At 33.1% G+C, this 22,512-nt stretch overlaps 2 protein-coding genes and 1 long non-coding RNA gene across 3 annotated transcripts in view; 2 read left to right on the top strand and 1 right to left on the bottom strand.

The window, feature by feature from the left end:
* LOC134235611 (zygotic DNA replication licensing factor mcm6-like) overlaps window positions 1-5,171 on the bottom strand; it is a 7,388-nt gene extending 2,217 nt beyond the window's left edge. Inside the window, exons 1-15 of the mRNA XM_062717746.1 lie at window positions 5,065-5,171; window positions 4,593-4,736; window positions 3,559-3,669; window positions 3,267-3,429; window positions 2,984-3,123; window positions 2,728-2,840; window positions 2,328-2,473; window positions 2,069-2,219; window positions 1,805-1,950; window positions 1,362-1,607; window positions 1,111-1,266; window positions 875-1,003; window positions 595-756; window positions 381-507; window positions 120-272 (exon numbers count right to left, since the gene is read on the bottom strand). Coding sequence (XP_062573730.1) covers window positions 120-272; window positions 381-507; window positions 595-756; window positions 875-1,003; window positions 1,111-1,266; window positions 1,362-1,607; window positions 1,805-1,950; window positions 2,069-2,219; window positions 2,328-2,473; window positions 2,728-2,840; window positions 2,984-3,123; window positions 3,267-3,429; window positions 3,559-3,669; window positions 4,593-4,736; window positions 5,065-5,156 — 2,179 coding nt within the window. The 5' untranslated portion in view covers window positions 5,157-5,171. The remainder of the gene's footprint in view (window positions 1-119; window positions 273-380; window positions 508-594; window positions 757-874; window positions 1,004-1,110; window positions 1,267-1,361; window positions 1,608-1,804; window positions 1,951-2,068; window positions 2,220-2,327; window positions 2,474-2,727; window positions 2,841-2,983; window positions 3,124-3,266; window positions 3,430-3,558; window positions 3,670-4,592; window positions 4,737-5,064) is intronic.
* Window positions 5,172-5,995: 824 nt separating this feature from the next.
* LOC134235613 (protein lifeguard 1-like) lies at window positions 5,996-15,208 on the top strand. The gene is made up of 11 exons (XM_062717748.1): window positions 5,996-6,084; window positions 9,249-9,331; window positions 9,741-9,819; window positions 10,383-10,436; window positions 11,948-12,038; window positions 12,340-12,377; window positions 12,874-12,919; window positions 13,207-13,248; window positions 14,091-14,180; window positions 14,403-14,450; window positions 14,838-15,208. The coding sequence occupies exons 2-11, from the start codon at window positions 9,262-9,264 to the stop codon at window positions 14,988-14,990; spliced, it is 711 nt and encodes a 236-aa protein (XP_062573732.1). The 5' UTR covers window positions 5,996-6,084; window positions 9,249-9,261; the 3' UTR covers window positions 14,991-15,208.
* A 2,860-nt stretch (window positions 15,209-18,068) lies between these two features.
* Window positions 18,069-18,525, top strand: LOC134235628 (uncharacterized). Its single transcript, XR_009985451.1, has 3 exons — window positions 18,069-18,131; window positions 18,276-18,358; window positions 18,471-18,525. It is a non-coding gene; the product is annotated as an uncharacterized LOC134235628 (long non-coding RNA).
* The last annotated feature ends 3,987 nt before the right edge of the window (window positions 18,526-22,512 follow it).

Raw genomic sequence — 22,512 nt, forward strand, 5'->3', positions numbered from 1 at the left:
ACACTAAAACATATGTGAGAATGAAAATTTCCTGACAGTCTGGGCTTGTTATAGTTCTTACAATTACAATGTGTTTTTCTGTATGCGTTACAGGACACCTTACTGAGGAGCAAACATACCCAGAGCTTCTTCCTCTTGCTTCCTCATATACAGCACCATTAGGTTGGCCATCTGTTTGTACTCCTCATAGGACAGCTTCAGGCCCTTCCTATGCTGGTGACTCGGAGCATCACCTTCAGGACCCGCTGGTTCTGCTGGGGCCTCGGCATTCTCTGTAATCAGACAATTAACACAACAAATTACAACACACATCAATCTATGTATAATTATCAAGAACTGAAATATACATTTATTCCTTTTTTTGTAAAACCTTTCTTTACCTTCCACTTCCATCTCTTCTTGTTTGTCTTCCTCCTCCTCTTCTTCCAGATGAACATCAGGCTGTTCCACACGGATGATGGATTTATTGAGCAGACGGAAAGCTTCTTTGACATGCTTGGGTTGTACCTGTATTTGTAAAGAAATATACTTTACATCTTGAAATCAAACCTCAGAATAAATATAGCTTAGAAATATGTGGTCCTATTTCTGTACCTCGTCCACACAGTAGAGCCTGGCCATTGCCTCGGACAGTCGGATCATGCTCTCCAGCTGTCTGACGGTGATTCTCCAGGCTGACTTGTGGGCTCCTGATCCGTCCCTCTGTCTCAGTCTCTTGTACTCCTCCACCATGTATTCCTGGGCATCAGCACTTATCTGCAACATTAAAATAACCCATCAAATCAAACCTTTTGTCAATAGTTCTGTTAACTCACTTCATGTTGGCATAAATCACATTTTAAAGTAAAACACCTAAGATTTCATAGATACATGCCTTGGGTTTGAATTGCCTGGCAAACATGAGATATCTGGTGACATCCTCCACTGAGTAGACACGGTCCACTGACTCCTCATTCCGGCTGTGCAAATCAACAATTCTCCTGGCAATGGCATAGTCTGTCACCTACAAAATAAATACATGTATTGCTGTATTTCCCTATCAGTCTTTACAACTCATTGAAAATCAATCTCACAGAACTTGCAATACAAGATGTTCCAAAACCAACTTACCTCATTGCACTCATCCACCAGAATGAAGAAAAGGTCAAATCTGGACATGATAGGAGCAGTCAGGGTGATGTTCTGCTTCAGTGATTTTGTTCTGTCATATCTTCCTCCTATTGGGTTGGCAGCTGCCAAGATGGACGTCCTAGCATTCAAAGTAGCCTAGAAGAGGAAAACACATTAGTCTTAGCCCTGCTCAACTTTTCATAGCTGTCTCATTTAGTACAGGGGCGTGTGAAAATGTCTGAAACACTGACCTTTACTCCCGCTTTGGTAATTGAGATTGTCTGTTGTTCCATGGCTTCATGAATGGCCACCTGGTCTTTGGGATCCATCTTGTCAAACTCATCAATACAACACACTCCATTGTCAGCCAACATGAGAGCCCCCGCCTCGATAACAAACTCGTAGGATTCCTCATCCTTCACCACGGCCGCTGTCAGACCAGCAGCAGAACTAGCCTTTCCACTGGTATAAACAGCCCGTGGACTGAACTCCTCAACCTAGGAACACCACAGCATTACAACAGCATTTGTAACAAATTCTGATATTTACATGCGACTTCAATCATAAAATATAGAAAAGTATATCACTTATCAATTTTCATTTTATAGGATAAGAAAATCTCTGTATTATTTATCAAGTAAATGCTGAACTCCTACAAATATGAGAATTGAATTAAATTGTAAAGAAATCCAACCTGTTTAAGGAACTGGCTCTTGGCTGTGCTGGGATCACCCACAATGCAAATGTTGATGTCACCACGGAGATTGGTTCTCTCTAGGGTAACCTTGGGAACACCCCCAAACAGCATAAGCAGAATTCCCCTTTTAACCTCTTCATTGCCTGAAAAACAAAAATTGATCACCACATTAATCACTTATGAAAACATGTTTTATAAGCTAATTCATGATCAGATGCAGGTGTTTTGTGAATGATAATTAAATAAAAATTTTAGCAATACCATGAATAGTAGGGAAGAGACTGGTACAGAGGTTGTGGTACAGATTCTTATCCTGTGACATGTCGTACACCTTCTGCCACTCGTCAGCTGTCATCTGTTTCTTTAATGTCTCGGCAGTCATCTCATCATCTCTCAAATCTCGGCCTCCAAACTATAGCAAAATACATTCCATTCATAATAGACTCACCTATTGCAGCTTCAGGATTTGCATACAGACAATTTATATGCAAAATGTACAAATCACTGATTGAATACCTACCCTTGGGTTACTTGAAGTCACAGAGCAAGCCAGGAAGGCCAGCCTGTAGGTCAGATCTCGGACTCCCAGGGCTTTCAGTCCACGGACCCCTTCTGTTTCATACCCCTCAGCTCCCTTCACTCTCGCACCTGTTTCAGCTCTAGCACCTGATACAGAAAGTATTCATATAGAACTCCATATGTTTGATATTCAAACAGAAAATACCCTGTCCTGCTCATAACCAGGTTTTCTCAAATAACTTTCTTTCACATAAAAGCCTGTGAAAAATTCAATATGTAGTCGTGGGCTGACCATTTTTTTTTTTGTTTTTTCTAATTCTAACAATCTTTGCCTTTACCTTTTCATTAACCTTGTGCATATTTGAACAAAACACAAGAGATTAACAAAAGTCAAAGATTACCTGGTAATGACATTGTAGCAACGTCAGGGACAACAATGAGAGTTCCTGTGAAGTCACACTTGTCTCCAGCCTGAGCGGTCTCCACTGCCTCTGCTCTCAAGATCACCTCCACACTGTATAACGAGAAAAAAGTCAACAAATTGTTTTGAAAAGAATTATTTCGACAAAATTAATTTAATTTTTTTTTCAAAATGACACATTCGTTGAAGATTGTAATGCTTATTGCAGGCTTTACATTGGATAGTGTTAGAAGTACCTTCTGGGAATGCTTCCTCTGGGAAGTTCAGCTTGTGTTTCCTGTATACGAACTTTCTGGAAGTCCACAAATCTGGACTTGTTGACATCTAACATGAAACGGGATCTATTGTTACATACAGGATTTCTGCAAATGCTGGGCTAATAAAAAAGAAGTTTGACAAATACATATATAATGAATTAAGATCTGGCATAACTTATGATCTTATAGTATTGTATTCATAGTACACATTTATTAATTCCTATTCTATATTTGAGACAATTTCTAGAACATGCATGTTTACCTGTGTGAATTTGAACTGCTGTTCTACATCTGGAATAACTGTTCTGCAGTCAAGACACATGAACGTTCCTAGCACTAGCTCTGGATGAACAGGGTGGGTCCTCACCACTTGGCCTGAGATTCGTAGGAGAGTTCCAATTTTGGCTGTTGTCATCTCTCTAACCCTGAAAACAAAATTAGATACAATCATGATGAAATCGAAAATAAAGTCGATCCTCAAATCATCTCTGACTTCCGATTGTCAAAGTATAGTTTGGATAATAATTTATGGATACACTGTATTATGATCTTACTTCAATCTGGTTGGCACATCTGTGAAACTGACATAATATTCTTTTCCTTGAGGTGTCTGAGCATAGTCCTTTACAAAATTTTTGACTGCTCTACATAAATATGGGTAAACTCTGAAATTTAAGAAAACAATTAGTACATTCTATGAGATCATGCCACATTTTCCAGACTTCAATATCAAATATCACTCATTAATTTTTAATTAAAATTTACCCTTTACAGAAATACACAGATTTTAAACAAACATGTTTTCAACATCGATATAAAATGTAACTTAAAAGTTGTCAAAACCACTGGTCCTGTCTGCAAGACTGGTAAAATATATCAGTCTAGACCAGTAACTTACTGGAAAGCATTGGTCTACAAAATGATTTCTAAAAATCAGACTTGATGCAAATTATATAAAAGACTGGGATTATCATTGCATAGGTGAAGGTCAAATACACAATAGAAATGGCTGCATGATATCAGGGTGGTGTTAAACATAATTGTTAAATGTGGGGACATATTATTGTTTGCAGCTGAGTGTGAAGTTTCACGTTATGTCACAATCTTTTTCGTCTGATGCATTCAGCGTAAACAATTAACGTGATTGGTCAACTCAAATTATCAACATTGACACGGAAATACTCTGCTGCACGAGCAACCAATCAGGGGTAAGAAGAAAGTTCCAGTCGTAAAGCTTGCGGTTAGAAGGCGTGTACAATTTACCTTGAGCGCAGCTGTCAACTAGATTGTGACGTAACGTGAAACTTTACACTCAGCTGCAAACAATAATAAATCCTGTAAAGTGATAATTCCAACATTTCAACATCTTCCTTTCATATACTTTGTACATGCAGTGTTTAAAATCTCGTTAAAAAATATTTAAGAAATTCTCCTTGCTGTTACATTGAACGGATTGCTATTTTTGTTGTATTATTTAGGTGAGAATTTCTGACAACCTGTTTCAGTACATGTACATACAGTAGAAAGAGACCAATCTGATAAATGAGATTGAACCTGCAAGAAGAGAGCTCATGAGAGAATTGGTTACCTGTAATATTCCTCAAGGATTGTGGTGGCAAGGTTCTGATTAAACTTGTCAACATCCTCCAAACTAACGGTCAATGTGTTTCTCTCGGGGCGTCCCAGGTCATTGATTCCAACAGTATACTTTTGCTCCCCATCTACTCTAAACCTGAATAATATTGATTTCCACTTTATTTCCAAATCTAATAAGAAAGTAGTTTCCCTTACTCATTTGTGCTTACAATCTTTCTTTAAAAATAAAAAAAAGGGCTTTAGTTTCTTTCTTTACCTCCACCCCCCCTTTTTTTTCTTTACAACACACTACATGCTCAAAGAAGAAAAAAATTTAGTAGAACATGCCTGAAATCCAGTTCTTACAAACAGGCATTTCATTAAATTTGCCGGGGTGTTTTCTCTAATTCACGGCTGATTAAATAATAACAATAAGGATGAAAGGCACACATCACCCGGCCAGTCCACGACCATAATTTACTTACTCTTCTAAGAAATCCTGAAATAGCTTCTGACATCTTTCACCAACTTGATCTTTCACTTGCTTTGTAACAATGGTCTGTACAGCAACATCCATTTCCTAGCCCTGATGGAAGAAAACCCAAAATACTGTAACGTGTTTACAACCCTGACTGACAAAGCCTTTCCCGCGAAATTGGTCACGTGACTACCTTGGCTAGCCATCCGATCCCGACCTCAAACCCAAGTAAATTTTTTCATACATGTGTGAAAGTCAAACGGATCTATTTTTTATGTCTCTGGTTATACCAGTGGGGAAACAGAGGATAGAATTTTTATGAGAATCATTAATTCGAAGCAGCTTGCCTTTGAAAGGCCTTGTTGAAAGTTTGCAGAAAATATCTCCAGCAAACATGGCAAAGTACATGTACACGCGCAAAATTATATCAAAAAATAAAATTTGTTTTCTAATCTTCAGAATTAGTTTTATCATTATAAGATTAAATACTATGAATCAGAGGTTGTGTTATGGAAGAAACATTTAACAGTTGAAATAAGATTCAAATTTTGATCATTTGTTGATTTTTTTTTAAATTTTAAAAAAGGATATTGGAATAACAACGCAATTTAAGACATGGAAATGCATTGAATGATGAGAAAATGAGTAAAGTCAAAAATGGTAAAGTAATTTTTAATTATTCTTCAGAAAATCATAAAGCCTGAAAAAGGAAACCTTGATCATAATTTGAAATATATTAAAATAATTCCAGTTAATGTGTTACTGTCAACATTTTAATTTTATTATCATTAATATGAAACACTACGAAGACAATAACAAAACTTATATGCCTATTTTATTTCAAAATTAAATAAAGGATCTACGAATAAGACAATGTACAAGTTGTTTATCGATTAACTGGTTCTCTTCAGCTTTCGGACTAGTTTAGTCTTCAAGAGAAGAGGCAGAACTGGAAGAAGAGGTGTGATCGTTTGATCGATTATTTAGAGCTTAATAAAAAATATTCTTAAGTTACAGGGATATCAAGGTAAATAAAGCGAATGAAATTGTATGTTAAGAATATGTTTTGTGTCTGACAATATGACAAATTTTGGGGAAAAAGTTTTGAAATTTGTACAGGATGTAAACAGGTTAACGTGACCATGACTAAGTGATGGAGTTCTTACGAAAGCTCAGCATTTAATATTGTAGGCCTTTTTCAGTGTTTATCAAGATATTTGTACTTTATATTTTTTCTCTCTGTTGCCTTTATGTATGATGCAGACATCAGGGACCTATATACTATGGTGTCCTCCCTTGTGTAGTTTTATTATTACGGCATATGATTTTTTTATCAGGTTGGGCACAGCCTACCAAATGGTACTTTATCCCCCGTTTGGTAGATAATCTACCATATCGGTAACGAATTTTACTAACCAAATGGGGGACTTTTTTATTCTATTGCAATTTTTATTAAAATAAAACAAAAGCGCATTTATTCAGGCAATGGGGGATTTTAGTGAACATATTCCTCGTACAATTAACATAAATCGGTCGAATTTCTATGTGTTATTTCTCCGTAACTTCGTAAAAACAATACCCGTAGTTGTCTGTAACAGCCGAACTTCTTGATCAAACGATCGAAAAAAATCTTTATTGTGTCTTGTTGGATAAAAGTCCAATTTTATACAGTGATTTAACTCTTGATGAGATAACTTTCAATCTCTTTTTGGATCTTCGTCAATGTTTATCTACATAAAATCCTGTTAAACACGAGCTCCTCATGCCCTACCGGTATGGTGGGCACTTCCTGCTATAAAGTTAATTTTTTCCAGAGTTGTACGTAATATTTGTTGTTATTTTTCTTTTAGGTTGAAGTTGCAGATTCCATGCGATCTTTTAGAGTTTAATATGCATATTACTGGTGAATTTAATAAATTCGAAAAATAATATTCAATAAAAAATGTACAAAAATGACTTTTGCCATTATTCTTGTTTTTGTTCCAAGTACATCGTTTTAAAACAATAATTATGTCACACTCCAACTGCATTTACTATTTCTATGAAGAACAAAGCCATTGTGTTCAAAATAAAAAGAAATAAAGGCAAGACTTATTTTTCTTCTGATTTCCTAGTTGAAAATTAACACAAATGTGCCTCCGTAGTTAAATCCGACTTTTCATCAGGTTTAAAAAAGATCAACGTTTTGATTGGTTTGCACTAATTGACTGGTTGCCCGGATAATCGAAATAGAAAGTAAAGGACATGATTGACAGGTGCAGCATCGTTGGAGAAGGAGAGAATTTTCTTTTAAAGTAAAAAACGGAGAAACATTGCACTTGTTTACATAAGCTACGTTATTTGTCAAATTTTTGAACGACTCTGCGCAAAAAAATGCACATAGGATTTTTGATTTTTTTCACCCAGAACACTGATAAATATCTATATTTTATTCCACATGGTTTAAAATTATGCGAAATTCCACTCCACTCTATGGAATTAAACACAACCAATTTTGTCCCCCATTTGGTTAGTAAAATTCGTTACCGATATGGTAGATTATCTACCAAACGGGAGATAAAGTACTATTTGGTAGGCTGTGCCCAACCTGTTTATAAAAATAAATAATTTTTACACGCCGAGAGCAAGTCCCTGTGATTGAACTGCAGATCTTACCAGTTGTGGTACTTATGTACCATCCAGACCTAAGGATATGGCCTAGTTAATCATGTATTTAAAAGCATTTTAAATTCATTGGATTAAACAAATTATATATATATATATAGGTTTCTCTTGCTTCTATTAAAGAACTGATAAAGAATGTACTGGAAAAAAAAACAGAGCTTCAGGGAATGGATAATATTGTTGTTAGCTCTACTGGTCAGAGACCAGAAGAGCTTATGCGGTAGTAAGGTGTCTGTCGTCCGTCCTGTCTGTCTGTCTGTCCGTCTGTCTGTAAACAATTTTTCAAAACGCTACTCCTCCTACAGTTTTGGTCTGATTTCAATATAACTTGGCACACAAGTAGACTACACTAAGATACATAGAATAGTGCATCGGTTTTTCATTTCGATGAACGGTGTTGCCATGGTTACTAAAAATAGAATTTTCTGTGAAATTCCTTTAAAATGATACTCCTTCTACAGTTTTGGTCTGATTTCAATATAACTTGGCACACAAGAAGACTACACTAAGATACATAGAATAGTGCATCGGTTTTTGATTTCGATTAACGGTGTTGCCATGGTTACTAAAAATAGAATTTTCTGTGAAATTCCTTTAAAATGCTACTCCTTCTACAGTTTTGGTCTGATTTTAATATAACTTGGCACACAAGTAGACTACACTAAGATACAAAGAATAGTGCATCGGTTTTTTTATTTTGATGAAAGATGTTGCCATGGTTACTAAAAATAGAATTTTCTATGAAATTCCTTTAAAATGCTACTCCTTCTACAGTTTTCGTCTGATTTCAATATAACGTGGCACACAAGTAGACTACACTAAGATACATAGAATAGTGCATCGTTTTTTTATTTTGATGAAAGGCGTTGCCATGGTTACTAAAATTAGAATTTTCTATGAAATTCCTTTAAAATGCTACTCCTTCTACAGTTTTCGTCTGATTTCAATATAACTTGACACACAAGTAAACTACACTAAGATACATAGAATAGTGCATCGGTTTTTGATTTCAATGAACGGTGTTGCCATGGTTACTAAAAATAGAATTTTCTGTGAAATTCCTTTAAAATGCTACTCCTTCTACAGTTTTTGTCTGATTTCAATAGAACTTGGCACACAAGTAGACTACACTAAGATACATAAAATAGTGAAATGGTTTTTGATAAGTACAAACCAGTAGAGCTACAGTCTCGACAGAGACTTCTGGTTTTTGATCATTGTTTCTTTTGTAAACATTTGTAAGGTGAACTCTTATGGCTTCTGTGTGAAAGGACAGTTTTGCGATAGATAATTGAAATGCAAATCTGATTCGATGACGCTGATATTTTGCTGATATATTGATATAAACGTTTGTAGTGAGATTTTGGAAAATCATAGCATAATTTTTTCTTGTGTAAATCTTCTTGAAATGTCTAGAAGAAAGTTGGATTTAAGGAGTTTTATTAGTATATATGTTACTTTGTATTTTCAAATATTATTTCTACTAAAGGGTTAGTCATAAAAATTAAATGTTCCTAATTATTGCAGAAAGTAGCTGATCATGTATTCAGAAGATGATGAACTTGTTGGAGATCAGTTCTCTGCATTTTCAGAGAAAAATGTACGATTAGGTAAGCAAATCTCTCTCAGTTATTCATAACTGGAACTACGGGTAAAAAAAAAAATAACAGAAAAAATATGTTAATGCCTAGCAGGCAACAACGTAATATAGCGGGGTTTCTTGGCAGGTGTAAAATTTGGCAAATTGCCTTCTCAAATATATGCCAATAATTTTGGTGCAATTTATTTAAGCGGACATAGGGTTTCAGCTCTTTGCAGATGAACACTAAGAAGAATACTGAATATTTTTGCGATCAAAATTTAAACGGGCTACCATCAAACTGCTAAAATATGCCAAATTTAGCACCCAGCTAAAATAACCCGCTATACGATATTCTAAAAGTATAATTGAAAAGAGTAAAACTTTTTCTTCAGGAGACTTCACAATGAGATGTTTTAATTTCTTTTTTTTTTTTTAAGGATTTATACGAAAGGTGTATGGGATACTGCTGTGTCAATTAGTTGTCACAATGTTGGTGATGGTGATGTTTATGTACATGTAAGTACATTTATATATTTGATTGTTTCACAACTTTGCAAAAGTGTATGACCACTTTGAATTATCGTGATAATTTTATTTGAAATTACCCAAACAAAATTGAAAAAGCACACACATCTCAATTTGCACAATCAATGAAAGACCAAGACAAGACAAGAATACAATTTTTCTTTTTTAGCATAAAATTAAAATATACTTATTGTTATTTTTTTTATTTGGAAACATGGGAATTTAGGTTGTTCATTGTTGATATTGATAATAACAACTATATGTGGAATTGCCAACCATTTATGATACTTGAGATTGTTTTAAACAGCCAAGATATATAAAAGTTTCAAATAAATATTAAGATTTGAATATTTTATCTAGTTTATTATAATAAAAGAAAATTTTAAAATTCACATGTTTACTGTCAATAGAGTTAGTGAGTACATTGAATATCCCAAAGTCTGCAGCTAGCTGTTAACTTTTGAGTTTACCACATCATACATGTACATGTCATTTAACAAATGTTTAACTATTTTCCTCATTCCTCAACCACAGAATTTTTCAACTATTTACAGAGAACCTGTAAAAGAGTATTCTATGAACAATCCCTGGATCTGGTACACAGCACTGTAAGTGTTTATACAGTAATCATATTAAATTTAGCATTGTATTCTATTTAGGGATATGGTGGAAAGTAGAGAATAGCTGTTAAATCAAGTACATTGATCAATGTCTTGTACATCATATTTATATCAAGCGCATTCAGAAAGCACTAAATCAAATCTACGCTATCTTTTTGAAAAATTACTTTATGCCAAATATAGTACACTCCAAATATACTCAGAGACTTTAAAAACGCCTATATGAAAATGTCTTGTGAAACAAATTCACAATTTTGTTTTTCTGATATTTTGCATATGTATTTTGTTTTAATCATTTTGGCATGTATCCATATCATCGATAACGACGTTTAAAACACTAATAGAGTTAACATCTTGGAATTCTCGGCTCGATCTCTCAACCCTAATCCCATCGAATTAGTATTAGAAGAGCTTTGAAGACAGTGAAAAAGACGTCAGCGCCAACCGGCAAGTGTGCCAGAATTAGCAAAGGCTCTACAGGAAGAGTGGAATAACATTTCTATGAGACGAATTCAAGCTGTATGCTAATCCAAGAGGCTCCGCTTGAGAGCATGTGAAGTTGCAAATTGTGGTCATATACGTTACTAATCAAAACAGCAAAAAATGTTGACAGTGTGATTTTAACTGTTTGCCATGAAAAAGCTCAGTTAACAAATTCGTTGATTGTATGGAAATGAAGACATGCCATGGAAAATTTTATGATTTTTAATGAATTTCCTACAACATGTAACACAATGTACCAATGACAATAAAAGCAATCTCAATAGGGTTTTTAAAGTCCCTGAGTATATAATACATTTATATGCTAGCTGTCAAAGATTCCAAAATAGATAGTACCTTTTTCACAATGGCACTACTCTAACTTAAGAAGCCCCTGGCCTGGGGGCCATAAAGCTGAGAATAACTCTTTTTTTTGGTCTCAGTCTCACTTTCAACCATTAATTCATATTGGAATAAGTGAGACTGAGATCAAAACTTAGCTTGTCCAAGATTTATGACCCCCTGGCTTGATCATTTGTGAGTGGTAAGATCTGTACATAATATACATTCAAGCTCTGGATACATCATTTTAAAAATGTGTGGGATTAGATCACAAGACAAAATGCCTTTGTTATGATATTTATTTGTTACATTAATTTCAATCATTACATTTTGCATTACATGTATTACTTTTTGTCATTGTGATCTGGAAGCAAAATGTAATGATACAAAATGTAATATTCATATTTCATCCCAACCTCAGTCAATATTTCGTGTTGTGACTTGCCTTTCCAAAAAAAAAAAAAAAATAATAAAAACATTAAATGTAAATTACCGCCGAATACAAGGTTGTTCCTAAGAACTAAAATAGCAGGGGACACAAATAAAGTAGAAGGGATCTAAAGTATATGGAGAAATCCCCCCATGTCTAAGAGACAACCCTGGGACTTTGCATGTAAATGAAACATACAGTTAGTATCCTGACAACATAAGGTTACAGATTGTTTGCTCTCTTTTAGTGCTGTGACATTTGTGACGCTGATTGTACTGGTTTGCTGTGATAGCGTCAGACGAAAGACTCCCCTGAACTTGATCTTTCTGGGTTTATTTGTAAGTAGATAGTAGATCTGTGTTCTATCTTCTAAGTAGGAATGAAAGTAATAATTTAAATTGTGCTTCTTATCAAAGTCAAATAACCAACTCAGATGACATTTTACTAAATGATCTTTCAGTCTATTCTTCTGGTTTTGCATAATTTGTCTATTGTAATTTTTGAAATTGGTTAACTAGCTTCATTTCTAGATCTTGAACTGGTTGATGTACCAGTGAAGCTTTCTCTCTTGAACTGATGTACCAATTTTGGGTTATAGTATTTTTTAAATTTATTTAAACTTGATTATATTTTTTTCAGACTTTTTGTGAGTCTATTTTGCTTGGAGCTATAACCAGGTAATTTTGTCTTTAACTTAGGGAATAACTATCTTCTAATTTGGTATTTGCGACCGTTAATGCTGATTTAACGGTCGCAAACTGAGTTTTACCGGCGACGCGTAAGCGGAGCCGGTAAAGCGATGTTTGCGACCGTTAAATCTGCATTAACGGTCGCAAATACCAAATTAGAAGATCAGTTATTCCCATTCTAATGCAATCCATGCAATTTGTTGTTTACGTCTTATTTTGATGAATTTTGTTACATGAAATACGTCACGGAGCATTGTTTTTTTGCGTCGCTCTATTATGACGTCACAATGAAAGAGCTTTCACGCTCGTTAATGCTCGTTTTACTGCTTCAAACATTAGTGCATTAGCCAATCAAAAAGTGTTTTACAAAACGATTGCATTAGAATTTCTTATTAATAATTGTATGAAAAAGTGCAATAGGATTTCGGTCACCATCACTCTTTCCTTATTAATTTGATTTTGGTTGTTCTTTATAATCATCCAGTCACTATGATGAGGTGTCTGTCCTGCTAGCTGTTGGGATCACTGCAGTGAGTACTTAAATTATTAAATATGTCACTATCAAACTCATATTCACTATAAAAATGGTTTTTAAACAAAGCAATCTATCGACTGGATACATATTGTACAATGTAATAATTAAAATAATTTAATTTTGAAAAATTGTGAAAAAAATCCTTAAAACTGTTTTTGTATTAAATCTGATTTGAATTATATAAGCTGCATTTTTCTTGGTCTTTATAAAAATTTTTAAGGATTTGAAAAAAAAGTAAAATAAATTCTGACATTAATTTTTATTTTTATTTAATATTTGTAGGGTGTATGCTTAGCACTGACTCTATTTGCATTTCAAACAAAAGTAAGTATGATTCTAACAGTTTAAACAGATAATCAAAATGGAAAGGAAGGGAGGGGGGTAATACTTTACTTTTAATTTACTTAATATTGGCATTTAAGATTAAGGTTTTGAGCAGAATTATTTCCAACTTTCTTTCTGCCATATATTGATCAGAGTTGCAATAGTTGGTGCATCTTAATACATTTTATTATACGTAAGAGATTTCAGATGCTGAATTTTTAACTGATATATTGTTCAAAAGATTGATATTAACATTTTTAAGGAGCTGGTCTCATTCCCAGTAATAATAAGCCCTATGGCCATTAAGCTTGCTTATATGATGCATCTAGGAATACACACTACTAGACTATAACTGAATGTGTTCCAGTTTTTGGACAAAGTCCATTCCTTATAATTACTGTATAAAGCCTAATTGTTACTAAACCCTCATGGATGATGCACATGGGATGCACTGTTTCAGACTTGTGCCTGATGCTGGATTTTACTTAAATTTTCCATTTGAATAACTAACTTAATTAATTTAATTGATGCATATTATCTTACATGATTCAAACACTTTTTCTAACATTTCCTTTGTGTTTAAAAATGTCCATTCCCAGAACTAGAGGTCTTACCTAGACCAGACTTAGATGTTGCATCTAGGGATGCCAGAACTTCCAAAAAGTTTGTTCGCTGTCAGACATTGCTAAACTTATAATAAATAACATTCAGCAAGATGAGCTTTGTGACCTTTTATTTATACTAAGTTTGGAATAATTCAAAAAGTGAAAAAATGTACTTAACCCAAGAGTCTTTGATAATGCTGCAATTGATAGAAATATATGATTTATTATGTATTTCAGTTTGACTTTACAATGTGTGGTGGGCTTCTTTTTGTATTCCTGGTTGTCCTAATAATATTTGGAATCTTTGCTGCAATATTTCACACTAAGGTAAGTAAAAACAAACAAATACAGTACAACTTGTCTAATTCAGACACATACACACTGTTCCTAAGAAATTAGCTGATTTAGACAAAATTCTTTATTATACAACATCTCCTATAATGTGTAAATGACACATTGTGAAATTTGACAGATGAAGTTTATTTGCAGTTACCTAGACAGTGATATGTTTTGTATATTGAAAATACAATTTTCTTTTACTGATTTCAGGTTCTTTCTGTTGTCTATGCCAGCCTTGGGGCTCTGCTGTTTTCTTTCGTAAGTAATGCAAGTGTCTCAGCAATTGAAAAAAAGTAATTCTTCTTCATCTTTGTTTTTCATTTCTGCAACAGTTAAATTAGTGTAATATCTCTAATATAAATTGTACTGAGCATTTTCTCTCCTTTTCATAAATTGTACATAAAAGAGTAAATTTTGAAATTTAACATTTTAACAGAACATTATATAATGATGAAATGTAACATACATATGCATTACTACAGTACTAAACATTTTCCAACCACAAAATCAAATCCCAAGAAACCAATATTTTTCTGCAAACCTCCAAAAATTGACCCCACAAAAATAATTTATTTTTCAGTACATAAAAATACATTTAAAAAAAAGCTTTGGTTGATTTGTATGCGTTTTTGAAAATGCTTTCAGTATTTGGTCTTTGACACCCAGCTGATGTTGGGAGGGAAACACAAGTACAGCCTGTCCCCCGAGGAATACATCTTCGCCGCCCTCAACCTTTACCTGGACATCATCAACCTCTTCCTCATGATCTTGTCCCTCGTTGGCGAGGCCCGAAATTAGGTCAAAGGTCAAAGGTTTTCAAACAGTGCAATGAAGTTTAAGTCATTTTGTTTAGGTGTATGTGGACCATATATCATGAATGAACTATTAAAGCTTTAAATCATTATTAGTCTGATCAGGAACATGCAATTTGTTTTGAATTATATATTTGAAATTTGTTATTATAGTTGGGTTATTTTTGTCCAAACAGTTACAGTTTATATTTGATTTTTTTTTAATTTTAGGTCTCTGTTAAAAATTTCTTTCTGAAAACAAAATCAACAGAAAATGTAATTCTTAAGATTTTTTGATGTTCATATTTTTCAAATATTGATTTTAAGATTTAAAAAAAAATTTAATTTCTTACATAAATTTCAGAGGACAAATTGTTAAAGAGAAAAATAAAATTTTGGAGCCTTGTATATTTTTACTTGTGCAAGTAATGGTGTGCATTCCTTATTGTATTGACTTGAAAAATTAATATTCATGTACTCCTAATATGTTGTAATAATGTTTCTGTTTGCCTTTAATTTAGAAGATGCATGCACTTTGCAACACCATAAGAAATATGCAATAAAAATTATAAGAATTGGAATAAATTCCTTAAAGAAAAGATTAAAATGTCCTATCTTGCCGTTGTTATCAGCAAGTTTAAAGTGTATATGGTGTGTTATTAATAAACACCATACAATTTTTTTTATAGTCCTGTATTATACAATAAAGTATACCAGTAGTGTCACAATTTTTTCTTCATCTTAATGAATATTCAGTGAAACTTGTCCAATCTGGACGCTGTTTAATTTCAATTTTTTTCTAATACAGTGTAAACTTTAAATCCACTTTCAGTAAATTCAATTGTATGGATAATGTTGTCCAATCCGTAATGTTGCTTATTCAGCCAATTTCTTTGAAACCAGTAGCGTCCGGATTGAACAAGTTTTACTGTATTTTTATTTACAGTCATGTGTAGTTTACGTATGTCTTCATCTTTGTTGATAATTGTTCAGTTTAATATTGTGAGTGTTCACTTTGCTTTTCAGTAATGTAAACAAAAAAACCTCATCACTTCTTTAAATATACACATTTACAATTATATGTAGTCAATTCTATTGAAAGAATGTGAAAAAAATCACTGTATTCTTGTAGTTGTAGTTTTAGCATTTATAAAGATGTTTTGAGGAGTTGCATTTTTGTAATGTACATATGAAAGATTTCTGGATTTCAATTGGATACTTTTGAATGTATATATAACCAAATTGAAGTTTCTGCTTTTTGATAAAGTTAATTCAAATTTACATGTAAATACAGCTGAATTTGTGTATCCTGCATAATGAATTTGATTAATTTTTTTCTTTTCATCGAATTTTCAGTAAATTGATTGGATTTGTCTACCAGTAATGTCCAGTATTTTATGTAGTATTATGATTTCAATCTTCCAGTTATGAATACTTGAAATATTTTATTTTTACTTCTTATATTCCATGTTATTGTTACTGAATTTTTATTTCTTTAGTTTTGTGTTTAAAAATGTATCAGCAGAATTAATATGTATGATTTATGTATACTAGTATACAAATTATGAAATTCTTACAATGTTTCTCACTTTTTGAAGAAAAGTATCTTCAATGATCCTTTTGATATGCATGGAAAAATTTTGTTGATATAAGGAAAATTATGTTGATAAAAGGATAATTTATATTGATAAAAGAAGGATGAGAATTTGGTATTATTATTTTTATTTTTTTGGCCATTTCATGTTTTGAGTTTGGTGTGCATCAAGGGTCACAGTTTTACTATTATTGGGTGAATTGGTAATTTTTTTCCCAAAATTTAGTTATGCAGGGTAATGACTCTGTACAATTTTTAAGATAAATTTTTCTTGTTCAAATATCTGTGGTGTGGATTCACTTTTCTCTGTTGTTGGAAAATTGTTATTAAAGTAAAGAAAAAGTTATCAGATGTTTCTCTGATCTTTAGAATAGAACGGTAGAGGGTATTGGTTTAAGAAAATGCATGTTCAGTACATCTCTAGGTACAAGTATTGTAGAGGAGGGGACATACAGTAGCTGTGGAAAATTGTATTCTATACAGCTGTACCAGTTTGACAAATCTCTACATAATAATCATTTAATAAACAATCGTTACAAAATAAAATGGTGCAACATCTCTTGGAAAAAATAACCTGAACTGAAACCTATGGAGCTTGATTCTGTCAGAATTTGCTGACGTCATCTCGATATTCTAATTATTGAATTTAGTACAATAATAACTTTTGATGTAAATTAATTCTTAAACAAATAGGAGAAATACAGTTGTCTTGATGTAAATGGATTCTTAAACACAAGTTCAGAAATTCAGTCATCAGTTTAAAGGAAGATTTTCCAAAAAATTAACTAAAATCTGTTAAAATTTGCATTAATGTCAAAGAAATGACGTAAACAGATAGATAACCATCAGTTGGCTAACATACATGTAAAATTAGTGTTTTAAAGTGAAATTTAGTAATGTTTCCTAGCAAAATGAATTTGGCATCTCAAATATCCTGTACAGAAATTCTGTTTTGTCCAATTTAATACCAGTTTGAATACTCTACACTCTCGATGGATGTTTCCATGGGAGATAAACGAGTTGCTGTGGAATTTGCTGGAAGGGGGGGGGGGGGGTCATTTTCACTTGTCTCTGAACACATAGTATAATAATAATGTTATTCTTACACTATGGGTTGAAAAATTATTTTTAAAATAAGTGCTTGTGATACGTTCTATGGGTAGTGCATGTTCGATATGGCCAGACTTTACAAAATTAAACCATCCGACACTAGGGCCCTATTACATTTTAATTGACGCAACAATAAAGAAAAGGGGGATGTATAAATTAAGATGCGATTTTATAAAATTCAAACTGCGATACGGTAACTTAAAAGTAAAATTTTGAACTAATCAGGATCATAGGTAAATGAAGCCATATCATAACAAGGTCATTTTTGCGCTTGCTTGATTTACTTGAAGAGAACTGTAACGTAACAATACCTATGACGTCACAATAACTTGAACGTCATAACTTTATTGCTAACAACCAAAACTGGTGAATATCGAGGTGAAGCCTTTCAACAACTAAAAATTTTTCGGTGAAATCACAAGAAACGATGGCATTTTATATGAAGTAAGTGTTGTTTATCTACTTACTTATGTAAAATGTTTATTTTCTTCACGTGTATATGCATACACTTATATTTTAAGGAAAACATCTTTATATACATGTATGTAAGTATAGGCAAATAATGATAGAATCTATAATTTGTTGCAGTTTGCCACGCATAGCAGAGGAGAGATTGTACATTGACGAGAATGCAGAGTATAAATATTTTCAAAGTGACCTTTCACATGAAGGTTAGTGAAATATTTCTTGTACAGGCTAGCACAGTAGTTAAGAGTTGTGTATGAAACGTATAAATGCAATATATCTTTAGTAATGAAATATTATGCTCTTCTATCTTTGCAGAATGGACGGTAAACAATATTTCGAAAACAAGGACTCCACTCAACAATGAAACGAGGTTAGTGCATGTAATTTTAATGTATTGTAAATTAAATTTAATATATGTAATAAATTTATTGAATATATTTCTTGATCAGAAATTGTCTAAAAATAAATGCTTTTGATTTTAAAACATTATTTTATTTTCAGTTACTGGATGAAACTTTGTAAGGAAAACATAAAGGAAAAGAGCAACGTTCAACAAGAATTGGTAAACATAAGGATTCCTATGGAGGCGCGAGATGTTTGGAAACTGAAAGAATTTACAATGCATGAGTGGTTGTTTGAGACTGAGGAAAAATTAAAGGACGCGCGTCGCCAGTTCCAAATGACTGCATCAGACACTGAAGACTGGGCGTCACTGGAGTATCTTTATTGGAAAAGAGACGTAGCATTGAAGGAACTGGAGGAAATGCGTCAACGATTGAAGTGTCCCGTGAAGCGTCATCCTACCCATGTCTTATATAATCAGGGCAAATCAACAAAGTTACCTCAAATTGGGAAGAACTTCACAAGAAAAACTGCAAAGGACACAAGCCGTGCAAAGAGCACACTTCTACCTCCTTTGGAGCCAGTTGTACAAAACCCTAAAAATGGAACAAAAAGTTCACCGAAGTTTAAGGCAGCGCAACAAAGACTTAGATGCGGAGACCAACTGCAAAAGACAATCGACAACGATACGGCGGGAGCTCATAGCAAACTACCAATCAGAAACTGTAAACTTTCAACCGAAGAATTCCTTTCCTTCCGGTTTTCAAAGAAAATCGTACCAGTTCATGACAGTAAACTACCAGTGCCAACATTACAGAAAGATAAAAGAGAGAAAACATTGGAATGCGCAAGTATCTTAGGATCCCTTTCCGAAAACAGGATTCCTTTGAAAAATTCTTTGATTTGTTCTCCAGTGAGTTCAAACTCGGAAAAAAATTTCAAATTTGAAAAGGATTCAGGGAGAGAGAAACACACAGACGGTAAACCCAGTTTACCACACTTGCCGAGTCCTCCTGCTCTCAACCACAGAGCTGGAACATCTACTCATTTACGAAGGCGTCATTTCAATAGTAGATAACTTCTAACGATGAATCAATGCTCTTCTTAAATTCGATGAGAATTGGTTTTGAAATCCCTGGTGTCTGGTGATGGCAGTAAATGCCTTGAAGAAATCTGATTTTTTCGACCTTCAGAGATTTGTGTTTAATTCGGACTTTAAGAATTTAAACGAGATTCCATTTCATGAAACATTGCATTTACCGCGTCCTTGTAGTTCTAAATGAAATGGCTATTTGGAGCGGGATTTTTGCTCATTTTTTCATGCTTTATTTTATAAGTTTAATTATTTGAGCATTGCTCTTGTTAAATGAAAATAAAAAATATATAAAATACCCGGTATATGATTTTGGATCTGTTAAATAGACAATCCCTTGGAGTTAAATTTACCTAAGTTCGAATATTCCTTCAACGCTCATTGTTCACTGAGTAGCTGTAAATATGATAATTTTCATTATGGACTTTAATGCTGGATATATCACTATATCGATTGATTTACTAGTTTAGATAAATTACTGGTTTTCTTTACACGAAATATATACAGATACCAAACAGCATTTGAGCTAAAAGTTCATCAAACAATACAAATTAGGAGCAGACCAAATACGGGCCTCTAAAACATCAGATATTGGATCAGGTGCCATGGAAGAGTGAAAATTCCCTGTTGACCGGACTCATCCGCGTGTGCTCCTTGTCATGATCAGGAAATAACGGGAAAATCCGTCGACAACTCAATATGTAAATAATGGCCTAAAAATAGTATGAAGAACGCCAGTCAGCATTTGACTAAATGATAGATTGTATTTGCTGACAAGGTCATTTTATCTATAAAAAAAGTCTAATGCTGATATTCCTGTTCCATTAACTTGTTTGTCAGTAACTTTCCGTGTTTTAGAAATTGGTAATGCAAAGAGTATTCGAATCGAATGGAGAATTCATCTTACTTAAAAAAATTACTAATTTTGGCCCAAAAGAAACATTTGCCCATTCAAATATCCAATTCTGCTATAATACAATAGGATATAGCCCACTTGAATATCCAACCGTGACACAAAACAATGCCTAATCGAACACCCGGTTTCTTTATGGACTAGTGAGCACGAAACTACATGGTGCTGATTTCATTTCAGCCCTTTTTATTGTACTGAGCAGCTTTGAAATAAGACGAAGACTTTTTTAATACTAAGTAAGTTAGAGGTTGAGATAATTTTTTGAATACCTTTGACCTGAAAGCTGAAGAAAACTGCAGAATTTTGATAAAAGGCTGGGAATTTGTCATTACATATTATAAGATGAGGTTTGTTGAGGAGAAGTGTTGGATTTTTATGGAGTTCCATTCTGACAATACTTGTAGTAGTTCCCGCAAACTACCTTAAACTGTGAAAGAAAAAGTAAAATTAATATCCTTAACTCAATAATTGACAAAAATTGAGAAAAATAACATATTGTCATCGCATGATTGATGATTCAGAGCTAAGTAAAATTAGTCTCAAATTACGACGAGAATAGGGTAATTTACTTAATGAATTTATAGAATGCGTTTTGTGCTTGACAAACACAGGTACGTGCCTGGGTTTTATCTGTTTGTAATTCCTCATACATGTACCTGATTGTGTACATAAAAAAATCACAATGAAAAAATATAATTGCGAACTCTTATCTGTGTATTTTATATATATATATATATGAAAGGTATCATACATACATGTAACATGTGTAATGTATTCATATCTATTAGTTTAAAACCCAGGCTTTGTGCTGACTGTGGAAACAAAGAAAGTGTATTGTAAAGGTATGTACCTGTATAAACTCGAGACCATAATTAAGAGGAAGTTATAATACTGTATATACCAGTTTTATCAGCAAATAATAAATGTCAAGATATGTATTACATCAAATTTGATCAAAAGGTACATTTATTCTGCATAGTACGTAATTGTATCATAATAAAAAAGTAAAATGAAAGTATAGAAAACATTAGAGGGATTTCGCACCCTTTCCACAACAAAGTTTAATTTTCACATTCCATGAAAGTGGTCTTCATTTGTCTGTATCTTCTTTAAAATTTACCAAAAAATATTTTAAAACTTTTAAATTTTTCGGACAATTCTGTACCATATTTCTTTATTGGCACAGTAAGAACAGGGACAACTATGCATGAAAAGTTGAAAACACACATGCATAGTTTACCTGTAACATACAATATACATGTTTAGATTTCTCTCATCAAACAAAATTAATAATGTTATATAGAGGAAAAACAGTTATGCCAGTTGATACAGAAAAAGGAACAACTCATAAATTTGTAAGACACATTTATTAAAATGATATAATCATAGTTTTACAATTACAGTCTATAAACTAGATTAAAAAATTGAAACTAAAGCATGTGTAAATTAAGTTCACGAAGTGTCAACCAGTTGTAAGATACAGGTACTTCTCTTACTTGTTTTACACTTAAATCTATGAATCACAATTGTAAATTAAAGTTAAAAATGAAAAAAAAATTGCAAATGCAAAACGTAATTTATCTGATAAAAACAGTTTAGTGATGATTATATCAGCTATGAAGATTACTAGAATCAGATCGAAATTGCTAATTATAGTTTATCGACAAACAAACATTCACAGGCAGATAACTTAACATTCGTAAGTATGGTTTACATTTACAACGATTAGATATGAGGTAAATTAAGATAGAAACTATAATTACTGAATTGGAATTATTTCAAATTGTGTATTAGTGGAACTGGGATTTAATTCTACAAGTGGTAGTCAAACTTACACCAATAAATATAACTCCTTTTCTAAGGAGAAAATTCTTCAGAATCATTTGGCAATTTTTATTTGTCATTTCCGATTAGAAAAGGAGCACACGGCGGTTGTGATCGGTCGGCAGGAGATGCTCACTGATTTGTGTTTGTTTAATGACTTTCGAGTGTGAATACTGTTTGTTATC

Source organism: Saccostrea cucullata, unplaced genomic scaffold, assembly GCF_032062105.1.
Source record: "Saccostrea cucullata isolate Sc308-1 unplaced genomic scaffold, CSIRO_AGI_Scuc_v1 ctg309, whole genome shotgun sequence".
NCBI lineage: Eukaryota > Metazoa > Mollusca > Bivalvia > Ostreida > Ostreidae > Saccostrea > Saccostrea cuccullata.